Source organism: Stomoxys calcitrans, chromosome 2 (genome assembly GCF_963082655.1).
Source record: "Stomoxys calcitrans chromosome 2, idStoCalc2.1, whole genome shotgun sequence".
Classification (NCBI taxonomy): domain Eukaryota; kingdom Metazoa; phylum Arthropoda; class Insecta; order Diptera; family Muscidae; genus Stomoxys; species Stomoxys calcitrans.
Window position 1 is genome coordinate 51,700,623 of NC_081553.1, and position 19,858 is coordinate 51,720,480.

The window sequence follows — 19,858 nt, forward strand, 5'->3', positions numbered from 1 at the left end:
AAGAAAAGCGTGCTAAGTTCGTGCCGGGCCGAATTTTGGGGACCAACCACCATGGACTCCTCTAAAAATGTGCCTTATTCACTGAATTTCTATTTGAATTATTTTGGTCTCAAGAAGCCATATCGGGATATCGTTACTTAGGGGGGCCTATATCGCCATATTAACCGATTCTGATAAAACTTGGCACTGATGTTGTTAGTCATATGATAGGGTTTAGGGCCAAATTTCAGCCAAATCTGTAGAAAATGTAGGCTTCTAAGGTCTGAAGAAGCCAAATCCGGGAATCGGTTTATATGGGGGCTATATCTGTTTAAAGACCAATACGGATCATACTTTACATGATTGTTAAAAGTCACAAAATAAACCCTTGCTCCAAATTTCAGCCAAATGGGATAAAAATTGTGGATTCAACTTTTCAAATCTAGGAAATGGTTTATATGGTGGATATATTCGTTTATAGACCGATTTGGATCATACTTGGTAGTCGAAATTCAAAATTCAGCCAAATTGGATGCAATCAGAATGACAAGATTATGAAAATAGCCATCCCATGATGGTGGGTAAAAAAATTTAATCTTACTAAGGTTTCACATTTGTTGTAGCAAAATTAAATATATCACATTAAAAGTTTGGAGTTCTTTTATTCGAAAAAATGCAGTTACTTGGAACTAAAATGTGCTTCCATTCGATCACGGGGTTCCCATATTACTCTGCAAATTGCGTTTAAGTTGCCAGGAACGTCATTTTCTTTTCTTGCTTTTCCAGTATTTCGTTAAAAAGTTGAACTATTGGTTTGCCCAAAAAGTAATTGCGGATTTTTCATATAGTCGGCGTTGACAAATTTTTTCACAGCTTGTGACTCTGTAATTGCATTCTTTCTTCTGTCAGTTATCAGCTGTTACTTTTAGCTTGCTTTAGGAAAAAAGTGTAAAAAAAGTATATTTGATTAAAGTTTATTCTAAATTCTATTAAAAATGCATTTACTTTCTTTTAAAAAATCCGCAATTACTTTTTGGGCAACCCAATACATACGACCTTCACTACTTCTGTCGATGATGTAAGAGGTGAGGGATATCAAACAATGGTTCTGATTGGCTTTTGTGAGGGAGTGGGGCGTGTTCTTCGCCGATTTTGTGATGAATGAGAGTGGATCTCGGTGAAAATGGCACGAAGACAATCGCTTATGCAGACGACGTAGTGTTGCTGATCCGAGGCAGGTTTCCGTCGATTATTAGCGAGATCATGGAATGGTCACGGTGGAGATTGTCGCGATAGGCTATCAGAAATGGGTTGAGGACCATCCTAAGAAAGTCGTGAGAACTGGTGCTCTTCACTCACAAATAGAAGATACTGGAGTTGAAGTCTGAAGGAATCACCGAGCAGCTGTCAAAGGAGGCAAAGAAGGAAGAGGAATTCGGTAGAAAGAAGCCTTAATACACTGTGCGCTTTTTTACTGCTGCAGGGGGATGTTCGGTAGGAAGTGCTGGGTAACTTCCAAGATGATCTCTTGCATGTATAAGGCCATTGTGAGATTAGTACTAATCCATTGGACACTGATATGGTTGTTGTTGTTGTAGCCACATTTGCATGTGGAGGTGGAGATCCCCGTCAATCTCTTGTATGTAAGCAAGCTCTCTCCGATCCCAAGGACCGATCGCTGGTGGAACATTGGTTATTTAAAGGCTCCAATAACTCGCCTTGTCATATAGAGCATCATAGGCACTCCGTATTTGTGCAATAGTTGGTGCCATCCGGCCCCTCACTAAGACCTTCCGCTCGATGCCGCTGACTGTTTGCGGCTGCCCTTGCATACTCCTTGCCTACTCCGTATAAAGTATTCCACTATCCTCAACCTGTGGACGCTTCCGGTAGCTCCCAGCTATGCTTCTAGTGATAGCTATGAGCACCACACAGATCGGAGCTCAAAGTTCCAGCCTGTGTGGCGCTCACAGTTATCTTGTGTCGGGACTGGTATGGTAGAGGGCCGTGTATAAGAGGACTTGTATTAGGGACGAGAAGGTCCGGAGACTGGTCTACGTTGGAGTCACATGGGCACTGAGATCCGCACCGCAGACAGATCTGGAGGTGATACTGGAGGCTATGCAGCCTGTGACTCCAACGTAGGCCAGTCTCCGGATGCTATTGATGCGTAGGGTAGACTGAGGAAGATACTTGACCATCTGGCACCGGTACCGATTGGGATTGGGACATTTAAGATTCGTTTTCCCAGGAGGGACGAATAGAGGGCGAATGCAGTTCTTAAGGTTGATGAGGCCTTGATCTTCATTGTTGGCCTCAAGATGGAGTCATGGATTGGATTGGGGATCTTCTCCGACGCACTCAACATTGGCATATCTCTGAGACTACCAGACTCGTTCACTGTCTTTCAGGCAGAGGTCTGTGCCATTACAGTAACAGCAAGAGAAATTCTCGTAAGGGATCTACCGCCCGCAAAACTTAAGATTTTTGCGGAGAGTATGGCGGCGCTCAGGACCTTGGGGTGTACTCTGAGGAACTTGGATTGTTTATATCGATACGGTTACCCGACCACTGTAGTGTGTATTAAGCGGAGATCTTTGCGATTAAAAAAGTGGTGGAATGGCTAAAAAGTAATGATATAACGACGATTGGCATAAATATCTTCTCAGACAGCCATTAAATCCAAACCAGATAATTCTAGAGCGGACGCGCTTGCGAGTCTAGAAACTATTGGGCTGCCTAAAAAGTAATTGCGGATTTTTTAAAAGAAAGTAAATGCATTTTTTATAAAACTTAGAATGAACTTTAATCAAATATATAATTGCCATTTTGTTCGATAACCTTTTGCCATCTTCCTGGCAAATTAAGTATTCCACGCTCATAGATCTTCTGGCCTTTATCTGCAAAAAACTTAACCAAGTGCGATTTTATAGCCTCATCATTGCCGAAAGTTTTACCATTTAAGGAGTTCTGCAAAGATCGAAATAAATGGTAGTCTGATGTTGCAAGGTCAGGGCTATATGGTGGATGCATCAAAAGTTCCCAGCCAAGCTCACTCAGTTTTTGGTGAGTGACCAAAGATGTGTGCGGTCTAGCGTTGTCCTGGTGGAATATAACACCTTTACAATTGACCAATTCTGGTCGCTTCTCCTTGATGGCTGTATTCAATTTATCCAATTGTTGACAGTAAATATCCGAATTAATCGTTTGGTTCCTTGGAATCAGCTCAAAATACACCACACCCTTCCAATCCCACCAAACAGACAGCATAACCTTCTTTTGGTGGATATCAGCCTTTGAAGTGGTTTGAGCTGGTTCACCATGCTTGGACCATGATCGTTTTCGACTAACGTTGTTGTAAAGAATCCATTTTTCATCTCCAGTTATGATTCGTGGTACCCATATTAAAATTGACGCCAAACAAACAAATGTAAACAAAATTTCGCGCACTTTTTTCTAAAGCAAGCTTAAAGTAACAGCTGATAACTGAAAGAAGAAAGAATGCAATTACAGAGTCACAAGCCGTTGAAAAAATTTGTCAACGCCGACTTTATTACTACTATATTATCGGCAATTACTTTTTGGGCAACCCAATACCTTACATATACCAAGGGAACTCGAATGTATGGGTATGCCTCTGGCATATGTGAATCCAAATTCCATTAGGACACCTCTTTCCTATCTCGAGATGAAATTTTTTTAAAACAGCTCTATTTTCAGATATTTTTCTACCCATTCATCGTTTATGGGTTAGTTAGGGCTAGTCTTGCCTTCATGTGTTCATCGTGGCGTATACTGTATAAATTGTTAATGTGTAACGTATACGCAACCAATACCCATACACATAAGCCTTATTTATTCAACTTTATGACCTTACCATTGACATCAAATGCCCTTCATTTACCACCACATAAGGCTCAAACAAAAAATATGAATTTTTTTTTTTTTGGCTTTTAGTTAAAACAATTTCATATTTATTTATTGACTTTAGGTTCTGTTATAATTGGTTTCTCAGAGTTACATTTAAAATTTTAAAATTGACATCACATATCTACACATTAAACATTTATTTTTGTTTCATAGACGTTTGCATGTGTATTGTTTGTTCTGTGTGTGTGCTGTTCGGCATGTTTTTTGCTGTTTTTTGCATTTATATTCCCATTGTTGTTATTATTTTCGGTTTTTTAAGTTTTGTTTATTTAGAATTTAATTGAAGATAAATAAATAAGAACACCAGACAGTTATGGTTGTTGTGGCTGTTCTATGAGTTAAATTTGGTTTTTGTTTTGAATAGCTCTGCTCGATATTTTTTCAGTTATATTTGTTTTCAAAAGGGAGGCTGTTCTGTTATGTGTGTTTCCCGTAAATATCTATTTTTTGTTTTTTTTTTTTTTATTAAATTGACCCATAAAAAGAGAACACTAATCTGGTTTTGAGTTTACTTTTGTTGATTACATAAAATATAGTTTTTTTTTTTGTTATAAATAATACTGGAAAAAAACTAAACACTTGCCTTTCTTGTTGCAGGGTTTGTTGTTTGTTTTTGGGGAGGTTTTTCTAATTTTGAGTCACAAAAATTTGTGTTTTGATTTAGGGGTAGTTATTTTTTTCCTTTTTTTTTTGATAACAAACATCTATGGAAAATAAATTCTCTATAAATAAGTTTTGTGTGTTGTTTAATTTTTTCAAGTTTTCAGAAAAAAATATTCTATTCAAAATTTTTTGTTTTTAAATTTTGATTACCAATTCCTCACCAAAATATAGGCTCGAATTTTTTCCCCTCAAGTTGTTCTATGGTGTCGAACAATCTCATGTTTTTTGGCCAACTTTCTAAAAAAATGCTATTTCATGGTTTTTTTCTGTTATATTTTTATTAGTTTTTATAAATATATATTTATTTTCTGTATATATATATAATTCTGGTATTTTTTGTGTGTTATTAAATTCAACATTTAGCTTTCAGTTACTTTGTTTATTGTTTTTTGTTATATTTAGGTTTTTTTGACTAATCGAAATTTGTTTTTTGCTGTAGTTAGTATTCAATTAACAGGATTTCTTTTGGGGAATTTAGAAAAAAAATTAAGAAATGGAAAAACAAGTGTTTAATTTATATATATGTATATTTTTTTAATATTTTTTCAAATATAACATTTCTTCTCTGGCATTTTTGCATTTCATTATATAATCATCAGTGTTATTTTTTTTGGTTTGGTGTTGCTTGGAAAATTTTTTGTTATTTTCTCTATTTTCTTTCAGTTTAATTTTGTTAAAATGAAGTTTTGCCAAAGATAAAGTTTCCGGGTGCATTTGCATCCTCAGCCGAAAAGTATTCCTTCCACAAGGCAGCAAATTGGTCACGTGTTACTTCAGCATTACCCTGGGCCATTTTGGTGAAGGCCTCCTCACACTCCTTCTTCTCCAAACCATAGCTGGAGCAAACCAAGGCAAATTCTTCAACATCAATGCTGCCATCGGTGGAGGCATCTTCCAGATCGAACATAAAGTTCATGTATTTGTTTTGCCAATCCATGACAGTGCTGGGATCCTTGGCATAGGCGTCCCACATGTTGCACCATTCGTCAACGGAAACCTGCAAAAAGAGAGAATGAGAAGACAAAATTTTAGTTAGAATAAAAATCAAAACAATGAAAAAAAAAAAACTTTCAGCAAAGTAAATATGAATTAAAATTAAGGATAAGATTAGGGGTTAGGTAGGTTAGGTTGAATGGGCTGCCCACCAGAGGTGAGTTCACTCGGAGGCCAGCAAAGTAAATTTGAATTTAAATTAAGGATAAGATTAGCTAAGGTTAGGTTGAATGGGTTGCCCATCAGAGGAGAGTTCACTCAGATAACAGTTTGGCCCATTGTGGTACCCTAGAGAGAGAAAGGGAAGAGAAAGAAGATGTGAGACCTCAGATTAGAGGTTATACACGGATAAAAGAAAGACAGGAGGTGTGGAGAACCCGAGCGGGGGTTGAAGAAAAGCCTATGCCCACGCAAGCAGGGATATACATACGCCGGAGCTTGTGGCACCCCCCTCACAAGTTCACCCAGAACACAGAAGTAACGGTTCCCCAGAAAAGAAAGCCTACATCTCTGTAGATCCCAACAGGAACACAGCAAGTTATCAATAGGCTCTTTGGCAGTCGAGGCAACTCCTGGCGCTCTCGGTCGCCCTCTCATTCCCTGGAATCCCCTCATGCCCAGGAACCCATGTTAGTGTCACATTGTGGGCCCGGAGCCTATCCAGGGATACCAAACAATCCGCCACACATCTCGATCTCAACATCCTCAACCCTAAGGCCTCGAGCGCCTCTATACTGTCCACATAAATTTTGAGGTTCGAGGGGGCTAAGTGCCTTACCAGAATTTCTCTTGCGGCCACTGCCATCGCACAGACCTCTGCCTGAAAGAGCGTACACTCGTCCGGCAGTCTCAGAGACATACTGATATAGAATGCATCAGAGTAGACCCCCAAGCCAGTCCCTGACTCCATCTTGGAGCCATCTGTTTAGATCGAGATCTCATCCTCCTCAAGTACATCATTCGCCCTCCATTCGTTCCTGATAGGGACGACTACCGACTACCTGGTACCAGTCGACTACCAGGCACCAGTGCCGACTGGTGCCAGGTCGGAGCTCCTCCTTAGTTGAAGATCCTCCTTAGTCGAAGATCCTCCTTAGTCGGAGATCCTCCTTAGTCGGAGATCCTCCTTAGTCGGAGATCCTCTTTAGTCGGAGATCCTTCTTAGTCGGAGATCCTCCTTAGTCGGAGATCCTCCTTAGTCGGGGATCCTTCTTAGTCGGAGATCCTCCTTAGTCGGAGATCCTTCTTAGTCGGAGATCTTCCTTAGTCGGAGACCCTCCTCAGTCTACCCTCCGTATGCATAACACCTAGAATTGAACTGTGGCCGCAACCATCCTCCTTCAGCATGCCGAGTTCCCTCAGCCTATGCCGAGTTCCCTCAGCCTATGCCGAGTTCCCTCAGCCTAAGCGCAAACCTGGCAGCGCAGTTCTAAATATAGGCGCTAATGGGCTGCATATCCAGCATCGCCTCCAGGCCTGCCTGCAGAGCGGATCTCAGTGCCCCTGTGATCCCGACATCATAGCAGTGCAGCATTCCATCATAGCAGTGCTCCATAGGCCAGTACTGGTCTCACGATGGCCGTATATATCCAATGAATCATTTTGGGAGTCACCCCCCACTTCCTACTGAAAATTCTCCTGCAGGAGTAAAAACCACACAGTTCCTAAAGGCTTCTTCTTCGGTGTTTCTCTCCCAGGACAGTTTCGAATTGAGGACTATGCCTAGGTACTTTGCCTCCTTCAACAGCCGCAGGGTTACCCAGCCCAGGGACGGGAGTCTTAACTCCGATATCTCATATCTACGCGTGAAGAGCACCAGCTCCGTCATCCCTGGGTTGTTCCTCAACCCATTTCTGGTAGCCCATCGCTACAACCTCCCCCAGGATTTCATTAATCACGAGGTTCCATAGAATCGGAGAAAAATCCCCATCTTAGGGTGTTCCTCTGGTCACTCGCTTTCTGACCACACTATCTCCCAGGTTCGCATTAATAATCCTGCCATAAAGCATATTATTAGTTCACTGGGAGATTAAGGGACGAATCCCTGTGCTGTCATGTGCGGTGACTATCGCTCCCATCTCTCCATTGAAGGCCCCCTCAATATCCAAGAAGGCTGTCAAAGTGTACTCCTTCTGTCGGAGAGACGACTCGACCTCTTGAACCGCCTCGTGAAGGGCCGTCTCCACCGACCTGCCTTTGAGGTATGCGCGTTGTGCCCCACTGAATTTCTCCGGCTTCAGTCCCCCTCTTACCTTCAGGTAAATTAGTTTTTTCTGTGTTTTTTCAAAAACGATGACAGACTGCAAATGCAAATTTTGCCCATGAACATTCTACTAAGGAACAGGGCCAAACTTCTCACATATCAATGAGTGCAGTCCGATTCAAGTTTAAGCTCAATAATAAGGGGCTTCATTTTTATAGCCGAGTCCGAACGGCGTTCCCGAGTGCGACACGTCTATGAAAAGAAGTTTTACATGGCATCGCATCACCGATGAATATTTTTTCTTATGGTCTCGCTAGGATTCGAACCCAGGCCTTCAGCGTCATAGGTGCTACGGTGGCCTTCAGACAGACTAATAGGCCTATAGTCCTTCGTCGTACTGTGGTTTATTCTTCCCGCCTTGGGGATAAAGACAACCTTGATTTCCCTCTATGCCCTCAGTAAGGAGGATCATGCAAGGCTTGCTCGGAAGATCCGTTCAAGCCTTGGCAGGGTGACTCCAAGAGAATCCTGCAGAAGTGCCGGGATAATTCCGTCACGTCCAGCCGACGTAAATGGCCGAGAAGTGCGGATCACCCACTCTATCTTCTCCTCGTCAACGATGTCCCTGATGAGGTCATCCGTTAGGGCCACATGTGTAGGTATTGCAATGTCTTGATCGTCGACCTCTTCCTGACCACCTGGGAAATGAGCCTCTATCAAAAGTTAAGTTCCTCCGTATCCTGCCCACTCTCAGTGTAAGTCCAGTTCTCCCTCCTCAGGGAGCTTGGAGTGATGGGATCCTTCGAGAGCACTTTGCGCAACCTAGATGCCTCACTAGTGCTTTCCAAGCATTTCTTTATACCCAACACCATAGAATAAGAGCATACTTATCTGGTCATTCCGTTTGAAACACCTTGCAATATTGACTTGAGACACAATAAGGTTTATAAATTCTTGACGTTTTGAGTTGTTCCATCGATATCCGTCTGTCCGTCCGATTTTGCTGAAATTTGGCACAAGTACTACCGTTCATACTTCGATCGATCAAATCGATTAAAAAACTGATATGGCTCCAAAACCGATTTGACTTCTTGAGCCCCTAGAAGCTTAAATTTTCATCCGATTTGACTGAAATTTGGAACAAAGACTTGTGTTATGACTTCCAACATTCATGCCAAGTACGATCCTAGAAGGTCTATAATCTGACATACATCGAGTATGACTGAATCGATCAATAAACTGATCAATAGCCCCATATAAACCGATCGCCGGATTTGACTTCTTGAGCCCCTAGGAGGTTAAATTTTCATTCGATTTGGCTGAAATTTGGAACAAAGACTTGTGTTATGACTTCCAAGTATCCATCCATCCATCCATGGCAAATACGTTCTTATTCGGTCTATAAACTGATATAGACCCCATATAAACCGATTCCTGGATTTGACTTCTTGAGCTCCCAGAAGCCTCAATTTTCACCTGATTTGGCTGAAATTTGGCACAGTGACTTCAGCTTTGATCAGTGCTTAGAGTGATCCGAATCGGTCCATATACTGATTCCCCGATATGTCTACTTATCATAGCACCCGTAACCAAATCCCGATTTGCTTTTTTGCAAAATAATTCAAATACTATCTGAGATTATCAAGGAGGATTTTCAGCGGAATCCATGGTGGTGGGTACCCAAGATTCGGCCTGGCCGAACTTAGCACGTTTTTACTTGTTTTATTTTTTTTGCTTTAATGCTTAAGGCAAAACGTGTTCCATTTTCCTTTTTTCGCCTTTTCTTTTGTTCGAATGCCATTGCAATGCATAATCAACGTAATCCAGGCTGTTATAACATTAATTGAAGCAAGTGCATTCTATCCACAATGGCTATCAATCAGACAATTTGCCTCGTCATCGTTTACTTCTTCATCAGGGTAATAATTTTTTTTGCCTTGCTATTTTATTTTTGCTTACGACAGCTTTACTGTCATTTGCAGTGATCACGAATGGAGGAGAAATGACAAAAGTAATGTTAATTCAATGATGAAAGTTGTAAAACAATTATTACTGCAAGTGCGCCATTATTTTTATGTTAACGAATTTTTGTGAAATTTGGCCAAAAGCTTAATTGAAGTGGTGGCAGAGGACAACGCATTTTGAATGATGGATTTTTTTTTCAAAAAGTGCAATAGGATGATGGTGAACTCAAGGATAAAAAATGCTGTTGCAGAAGTAACAAGCAACAATAAAAATGTGCCCTTCGGACCGAATCTTGTGAACCCAGCACCAGGGATTTTGAAGGATGAAAGCAAACATTGGAGCTTCTGGCGGCCGTAAAAGACTAAAGCAATACCAGGTTATACAGCGATTTAGATCGTTCCATCTTTAATGGGCCCAAAACCTTAAATAGAGAGATCGGTCTATGTGACAGCTATATCCCATTCAGGACCGATCTGGGCCAAATTGAAAAAGAAGGTCGAAGATCCTAACGCAACTCTTTGTCCCAAACTTCGGCGACATTGGACAATAATTACGCCATTTATGGGTCCAAGACCTTATATCGAGGGCACGGTCTATATGGGAGCTATATGAGGTTATAGACCGATTCCGACCGTACCTGGCACAGTTATTGCAAGTCATAGCAGAACACCATGTGGAAAATTTCAGCCTAATCGGACAAAAATTGTGGCATCCAGGGGCTCAAGATCTCAAATCGGGAGATCGGTTTATATGAGAGCTATATCCAAATCTGAACCGATATGGCTCATTTGCAATCTCCAACGACCTACATGTATATTAGGTATCTGTGCAAAATTTCAAGCGGCTATCTTTGCGCGTTCGGCCGCTATCGTGATTTCGACAGACGGACGGACATGGTTCGTTCTTGGCCACTGTGCCGTGGTAACCGTCCGCGTATATTAATCCGCATGGGCCACACAACCATCCATATACACGCTAGTCATGCTCAACCGACACGCTAGACACATTTTATGTACATAGATACGCATGGCCCAGCCACACAACCATTCATAAATACGATCGTCATGATTGGCCAGCTAGCCTGGTATACACATTTTTTTACATAAATACGCATAGCTCGTCCCCACAGCCATCCAAACTTATATCACTTTCAGTACAAGTGATGAACATTTAGACATACCTATGTAATGAGCTTACGGTCGGGCATGGAAATTGACATTTTTGCTTGTTGGCACAGTTGCTCACACGGATTGTCGTTATTCGACGTCTATTTTAACAAGACCAGTGGGATATAATTCTCACTTGGTTGATGTAGCACCTGCTACTTAATGTCAGGTTTTCTAGGGCGGGTCATGAGTCGTTGAGCAGACAGCATAGTAAAACGTTTTGCATGGTCAGAAAGCCTAGAAGCCCTAAGAATTTCATCACCGATTAATGCGATTCGTTCGCATCCTAACTGACGGATCCGTTGGTACTGGGGGACTGGGCAACAGGTTCGCATCCTAACGCGACTGGGCAACTGGTTCGCAACCTAACGCGTCTAGGAAACCAGTTCACATCCTTACGTGACTGAGCCACTAGTTCGCATCCTAACGCGACTGGGTTACTAGTTCGCATCCTAATGCGACTGGGCAACTGGTTCGCATCCTAACGATGATTCGTTCGCATCCTAAGGCGACTGGGCAACTGGTTCGCATCCTAACGCGTCTAGGAAACTAGTTCACATCCCTACGTGACTGAGCCACTAGTTCGCATCCTAACGCGACTGGGTTACTAGTTCGCATCCTAATGCGACTGGGCAACTGGTTCGCATCCTAACGCTGATTTGTTCGCAACCTAACGCGATTCGTTCGCATCCTAATGCGACTGGGTAACTGGTTCGCATCCTAACGATGATTCGTTCGCATCCTAACGGGACTGGGCAACTAGTTCGCATCCTAACGCGTCTAGGAAACTAGTTCATATCCTAAAGATGATTCGATCGCATCCTAACGCGACTAGGCAACTGGTTCGCATCCTAACGCTGATTTTTTCGCATCCTAACGCAACTGGGCAACTGGTTCGCATCCTAACGCTGATTCGTACGCATTCTAACGTGATTCGTTCGCATCCTAACGCGACTAGAAAACTAGTTCGAATCTTAACGCTGATTCGTTCGCATCCTAATGCGACTGGGTAACCTGTTCGCATCCTAACGCTGATTCGTTCGCATCGTAACGTTGATCGTTCTAATCCGAACGCGATTCGTTCGCATCCTAACGACTAGGCAACTAGTTCGCATCCTAACGCGACTAGGCAACTAGTTCGCATCCTAATGCTGATTTGTTCGCATCCTACGGCTAGGAAACTAATTCGCGGCTAGGAAACTAATTCGCATCCTTACGTGGCTGGGCCACTAGTTCGCATCCTAAAGCGACTCGTTCGCATCCGCACTGTACTGAACACCACTTTTCCTTTAACGCTGCTCTTGTCTTTCCAGACTCTAATCAAGGTAGCGATGATACCCACGATGCGTGCACAAGCTAACTCTAAGCCCCCGAAGAAACCCACCGCCTGAAGACAACCGAACAATCCAAATACAAGCCGAATCCAAATCCTATGGTGGTGGGTATAATTAGCCTGCCATTTGCAAACGGAAAAAAACGAAATTTTATATGGTTATAGCTGAGGTGTTGTTCAGACTATATGCGAAGTTTCAAGGCCTTAGAAGGGGGACTGATCGTCAAAGTAGGTCGCCTTTGCCTTACAAAATTTTGTTCAGACATCCAAAAGCTTATTTATGGTCCGATTTTCAATTGTTGGAATTTTGTGGAAGGTACCTAAAAAAGGAGGCCACCGTAGCGCAGAAGTTAGCATGTACGCATATGACGCTAAACGCCTGGGTTCGAATCCTGCCGAAAACATCAGAAAAAATTTCCAGCGGTGGTTTTCCCCTCCTAATGCTGACAACATTTGTGAGGTACTTTGCCATGTAAAACATCTCTCCAAAGAGGTGTCGCACTGTGGCACGCCGTTCGGACTCGGCTATAAAAAGGAGGCCCCTTGTTATTGAGCTTTAACTTGATTCGGAGGTACTTTGCCATGTAAAACATCTCTCCAAAGAGGTGTCGCAATGCGGCACGCCGTTCGGACTCGGCTATGAAAAGGTGGCCCCTTATCATTGAGCTTTAACTTGAATCGGAATGTGGAATGTTCATGGGCAAAATTTGCAATATTTTGCTCAAAACCCCTACAAAACAATTTTTATACACTACTCGACTAACAATTTTTATACCCTACGCCAATACTGTGGCTCAGGGATAATAACTTAGTGCATTTGTTTGTAACACCCAGAAGTAGGAGAGAGATAGACCCATTGACAAGTATACCGATCGACTCAGAACCACTTTCTGTTTCGTGTATCTGTCTGTCTGTCCATATTAATTTGTGTACAAAGTAAAGGCCGCAATTTTTTATCCGATTGTCTTCAAATTTGGTACAGGCATGTTTTTCGGCCTAGAGACAAAGCCTATTGAAATTGGAAAAAATCGCTTCAGATTTAAATATAGCTCCCATATATGTGATCGTTCGATTTGCAGTAATAATGCAATAACCAATTCTCTCGAAATTTATTAGGAAGGATTTTCTTTTGACTTTAGACATTACTGGTGAATTTCATGGAAATCGGTTCGGATTTAGATTTAGGCAAGGTTAAGTTGAAAAGAGGGTGCAGATATTAATCCGCCCCATGCCGCTATGGACATACACCTAAGCTTTCATATGCTCTCCTTAAGCTCTCATATGTATTTATTGGCCGATTTTAACTTCTAGAGCCACAGCAAGCGCTTTTATTGGCCAATCTTACCAAAATTTTGTACAACGCTATCCTCGACGACTACCACAATATCGGAGAAGTTTTTTTTGAAATCGGTTCAGATATAGATATAGCTCCCATATATATGATCGTCCGATTTTGAGAAATATTGCAATATAGTGTTCATTTTTTAACCGATTCTCTAGTAATTAGGCCGGAGGGATTTTCTTATGGCTATCGGCATTACATGTTGATTTCATAGAAATCAGTTCAGATTGAGATATGGCTGCCACATATGTATATCGCCCGATTTCCACTACTTGAGCCACTGCAAGCGCGTTTATTGACCCATTTTGCAAAAACTTTGTACAACGCTTTCCTCGACAACTACCCCAATATCTGACTTTGCTCTAAATAGGTTCAGACTTGGATATAGCTCCCATATATATGTTGGACAGATTATGGGTAATTGGCAATAATATTGCCATTTGTCAAGCATAGTCATTACATTTTGAACATATTTGCTCGAAATTTGCTACGGTTTGTTTAATAACCCATCTGAAAACATCCGTCGAGGTCCATCAAAATTGGTTCATAATTGGATATAGCTCCCACATTGAACTTATTTTCAATATTTGTATTTTTCTGTTTTTCCCCTAGAGGCCATGACAACTTGTCAGTCCTTTATACCAATATGCCAAACCCTTGGCCTTTATGTGCCTGAATGTCAGTATAAGTGTGAAATGTATTCATATAAATTGAAAACATAAAAAAATGAAACATATGGAATATAATTTTCATATTGTTAACTGTTTTGGCACGTATGTTTAACCAAATGAATTCTCTTTCTCATCGTTAATTTAATAAATTGTGCTGTAAACATATAAATTATGGAATACTCATACATGTACACATTCGAATAAGAGAAAGAAAATATCCGAGGACATGTGTGGGTATCTGTATAGCTGTAATTGATTTATAATTTAAAAGTGCTGAAGCTTATTAATAATATTTTATTTGTTAAACAATGGTTTTGTTGTATCATTGATTGGGTTAATTAAAACAGATATTTTCCATTTGTGGTGGTTCAAGGAAATTGGTAATTATCAATGAAAGTGAAAGCCAAATTGTGAAAAATAATGGAAAATTTAAATTTATATAAAAGCCAGTTAAACTATTTGAGAGATGAGGATATTTTATTTAAAAACCTTTGTTTCATTCAATATCCTATGACCCATATAGTTAAAGTGGAAATAATCATTATGGCTCATTTATATGCTTTCACCTTTGAGGCGGCTTGATGAAAACAATCATATGAGGCTTATCTGACTGTATGTTAATTTTTAATCGAATTCATACAATGTCTGATTTAATAACAAAGACATACTCATCATTTGTGTGTTCGTTTCACTTTAAATCAATGTCATTAAATGAGATCAAGAAAAAAAATACTAAATGTCCACTTTAATATGGAAAGGTAAATTTAACACACAGCATTGAAGATAATTAAATAGGCCATGTAAATAAATTTTTATTTTTCCATTTATATGGTAGTCAATATTAATTAACGAGTTCTCTAAAGATATTTTCATTCATTTAAGATTTAATTTAAAATGCTATTTAAATTCATTTCAAACTCTTAAACGCCTCCTCCTCAAGTCAGTTGAAATATAATTGCATTTGTTTTCCCCCCCACACACACACACACAATTTTCTTATATGAATTATGAGCAGCTTAAACGGTGTAAATATTTAAATGATTTAATACCCTCGCCTAAAACTAGGCTATGAAATTGCCCTTTGTGCACTTGCCTAAAAGTAGATTATAGTTTATGCCTCTATGCACATCCACCTAGTTGAATATATTTTAAGTCATATTCAGACCCAATGCCAGTAATTTGAAAGAGGGTGGCGGCAGTCAAACTCGGCGGCATAGAAATTTAAAAGCAGATAAGAACAAAAGGATATTTAAAGCTAAATAGTATATTCGAAAAGTTAAAGAATTTAAGAACACATACCAACTGAGAAAGGCCTAAATGTATGCTTTAATTTTTGGAATATGTAAAATAGAGCCCCTTAGATGTTAATCATGTTTCTTTAAGAACTTCACCTATGAAAATGTTTGAATTACTTGTTCGGCAAAAACTTGGGGAAAAGTTTTTTCCTCTTTTTCATGGAAACGTGCCTTAGAGAGGATTATATTTTGTGGTTGCCTTAGGCTAATATTTTAGGCCTGGCATTCGAATGGAAAATATTAGCAGCTTAAGTTGAAGTTTTAAAAATATGGAAAAAAGGGGTGTATGCGAATTTGGGTAAACCACTTTTTTGTTTATACATATCTGTATATTGGAGTAGGGCACATTTGAAGAGTTGTACAGATAACAAATAAAAGTGTGATAAGTTCGGCCGGGCCGAATCTTGGAAGCTCACCGCCATGTAATCTGCTAAAAATTTATACAAAATTTAGTTGAAGGACATAATTTTATTCTACAGACCAAACATTTGTCAAACCAGCAAATATTAAAGCTTTTAGGAACGGAACAACGATGATCGAGAGACTATATCAGGTTATAGACTGTATTTGGCAGTGTCGCAACAAAACCCCACATACAAAATTTCAGCTAAATCGGACAAAACTTGCGGCTTGTAAGGACTCAAGAAGTCAAATCGGGAGATCGGTTAATATGTGAGCTATATCAGGTTATGGAACGATTTTAACAGTGCTTGGCACAGTTGTTGGAAGTCATGACGGAACACTATGAGCAAAATTTCAGCCAAATCGGATAAAAGTTGTGGCTTCCGTGGTCTCAAGAAGTCAAATCGGGAGATCGGTTTATATGGGAGCTATGTCATGTTCTTGACCGATTTGAAGCGTACTTAATACAGCTGTTGGGAGTCATAACAGATGTACAAAATTTCAGCCAAGTCGGAAAAAAATTGCGGCTTCCAGGGACTCAGGATGTCAAATCAAATTTCAAGCGGATAGCTCTACGCGTTCGTATAAAATTTTGAGTTCAAATAATCTGGGGGGACGCCCCATCCCAAAACCCACCCAAACGGACATGTTTACCGATAGGGACAATATGGGTATCAAATGAAAGATATTTAAGAGTAGAGTACGAAATTGGCATTAAAATTTCACCCTAAGTGTCGCGGCGTCTCCCACCCCCAAAAACACCACCTAATCGGACACTTTAACCGCTTTGGGCAATATGGGTTTCAAATGAGAGGTATTTAAGAGAAGAGTACATACTTGGCATAAAAATGTCACCTTAATTGTGTGGGTGGTTCCCCACCCTCAAAAACTCCACTCACCATGACACTTATTGCTTTGGGCAAACGAAAGGTATTTAAAAGTAGAGTACAAATCTGGCATAAAAAATGTATTTCTTGCTGCTGAATGGAACTTGCTGCCTGATCTTGGACACTTAAAAGGTTAATTTATTACACGATTTTGATTAAATTTTGAACAGTTCGTTGTATTAGAAAAATCTGTGTAGCCTTATGTTCAGATTGGATCATATATGGATATAACTGCCCTATAGACAATTGCATTGAATGAGCTTCAGAGTTCATGAATGTAGCATTTTTCGGCGGATTTTTTCCAATTCCCTTAATTTTTATAAGCCAAGTTGCATTTTTTACTTCTCAACATACACTTTCACATCAAATGATTGCCGACCACTGTGCATTGCAAATATCCATCATTTGGTTTACCTCAATTTTTTCGTTTTGTTGTGTAAATGTAATTGCGAGCGCTAAAAAGCCTAAACAAAGATTTCATATTAATTCCAATGAATGTTTGTGTAGTCTTGTTTAAACTAATGTTCATGCCTATGTATTGTCGCGACATGTATTGCCATTGTACGAGTTTATATGTATATATGCTGTTTGGATTATTCTCCATATACATATATCATTATAATGATTATCTTTTATGAAAATACAAAGGCGAAGAACATGGCAATGTCAGCGCAAGGAGAAAAAACTTGGCGTTCATTTGATTGTCATTCCCTTTTTGGTCATACAACCTCGCTAACCCACTTTATTTAAATTAAAATTTGTGGCCAACGGATAGGGGGGGACAAGAAAGAGGCATAAGTTCTATAAACCTTGCATGGTAGGTTGTCGTTTTCTGTTTTGTATGTTGGCCCATTGAGTTGTTGGTGAGTATCGAATTGTATTGTAATGATGTTGATGTCGATGTTCGCTTACGCTGTCCTTTCTCTTGCCAATGTTGTGTAAAACATTAAAAAATACATATCTGGTACAATGGACAAAAATCATTTCCCTCAAAACATCCTTCTTCACCTTCATTTTTACCTTACATCCCCACACCCGCACATTCAAACGTGAGGGAGGCACAATAAACGAGAAAAAAATCCTTAGCCAGGGAAATTATTTCGCTTTGCTACAGCTTCTTTTTACGTATTCAATTACAGTGTGTTGTTATTTGTGTGTGTGTGTGTGTGAGTGTTTTATTTCAACCACATACACATTCATAGCAGCCGACCCACATATACATACTCATATAACATTATGTCAACACCTACTGGCAAAAGGCCAAAAATGTGTCAAAAAGAAACGAACCCATTGTTCACCTACACACTAACACTTATGCTCAGTTATGTACAAACATCGGGAGAGAAATCATCGCTTTCAATACAATGACAAGGCGAAACATACTCAATGTGTACTCACACGTGAGAATGAACACGCATGCAAACACACACACATACATACACATGGCAACCGCAACGAATGCAATTGAAAAGCCAGTATAATAAAACACTTTGTTGGGCCCACATCCAGAGGCATGTTCATCTATTGAAGGGACCTTATATGCAGACAAATGTTTGTGAGTGTGCGTGTGTGTGTGAGAACGGCACACACCTGCCGTTCGTATGACAGAACTTTAGAATATCCTACAATTTGTTTGAAATTGCCGATTTTAGACATACAGAGATTTTTAAACTTTCACTCACCGAAGTGGGACTCTTAATTTGTCATTTCGTTTGCAACAGGTCATATGTCTGTTGAAATCATAATGGCTGAAACTTTGAACGGATAAATTTTTTACTAATGGCAGATTAAGTTCAAAGGTGGGTTATATTAATAAAGATCGATCTACAAAACAGATTTTGGAGTTCATAACAATATTGCCTTTGCATTGATTTGACAGCAGTTTGGAGCAGTCATTTGTTTTAGAACTAGAGCCCATAAAAGGCCATTATTGAGTTTCGCTGAAATTTGGAACAATGATTTATATTTGTTTAATCGACATCTGTGCCAAGAATGGTCCATATTGGATTGTGTTTCGATATATCTGCCATATAGAACGAGATTGAGCCCATAAAAAGAATAAAAATTATCTGATTTCGCTGAAGCTTGGATCAATGAGTAATGTTAGACCCCTTGATCTAACCGCCAAGTAGGGTGCAGATCGGACCATTAGGTCCCATTTTATGGCTCTAAATTGGTTTGAGTTGGAAATCGTATCCGCACCCAAGTGCCGGAGACTGTTAGCAGCTAAATCCTGCGAAGGACAAAGGAATGCCTCAAAATCTCATCGTCTTCCCCACATGCCCTACATACGTTATCTTACCGCTCCCATTCTGGACAAATGCTGCCGTAGTGCTATATGTCCCATAATGATACCAAATACCATGTAAATACAAATTTTCTCATTAACATTCTACTAAGAAACTGGGGCAAACTTCTCACAAATCAATGCTTGCGTGTCCGATTAAATTTTAAGCTCAATGATAAGGGATCTCCCCTTTGTAGCCGAGCCCGAACGGCATGCCGCAGGGCGACACTTCTTTGGGAGAAGATTTTACATTGCAAAGTACCTCACAAATGTCGCCATCATTAGGACGCGATAACCACCGCTGAAAAATTGTCTTATGTTCCTGCTAGGATTCGAAGCCGGTCGTTTAGCATCATAGGTTGACATGCTAACCTCTGCTCTACTGTGGCCAAATACCATACAGATCTCATTTCTATCTACCCCTCAGTATCAGGGCTGCTGAGTCGACCGGAGTCGAGGTTTTGATGCCGATGCCGGAGTTCGGTTCGAAGTTGAGCCCACTCTCCCCGGCTCCGACTTAATATTCCGACACCAGCTCAAGCCAGGGGTCGGAGTCGAGGGTTAGACTCCGCATCCCTGCTCAGTATTAGCCTCATTTTGTCACGATCTCAATATCCCCATAGGACTCTCATAGCAAACATTGATAAGCACCGTCGCACATGCCTTTAACTCATTTCCCCTTGTGAGGCTATGGCACGTCACTCAGGTTATACATATTGTACCACACTCGAAAAAGACATTC

The 19,858-nt window shown here is 40.4% G+C and overlaps 1 protein-coding gene across 1 annotated transcript in view; it reads right to left on the minus strand.

The window, feature by feature from the left end:
• Positions 1-4,335: 4,335 nt before the first annotated feature.
• Positions 4,336-19,858, minus strand: part of LOC106082133 (calexcitin-1) — a 124,945-nt gene continuing 109,422 nt past the window's right edge. The window contains exon 5 of the mRNA XM_013244474.2: positions 4,336-5,569. Coding sequence (XP_013099928.1) covers positions 5,246-5,569 — 324 coding nt within the window. The 3' untranslated portion in view covers positions 4,336-5,245. The remainder of the gene's footprint in view (positions 5,570-19,858) is intronic.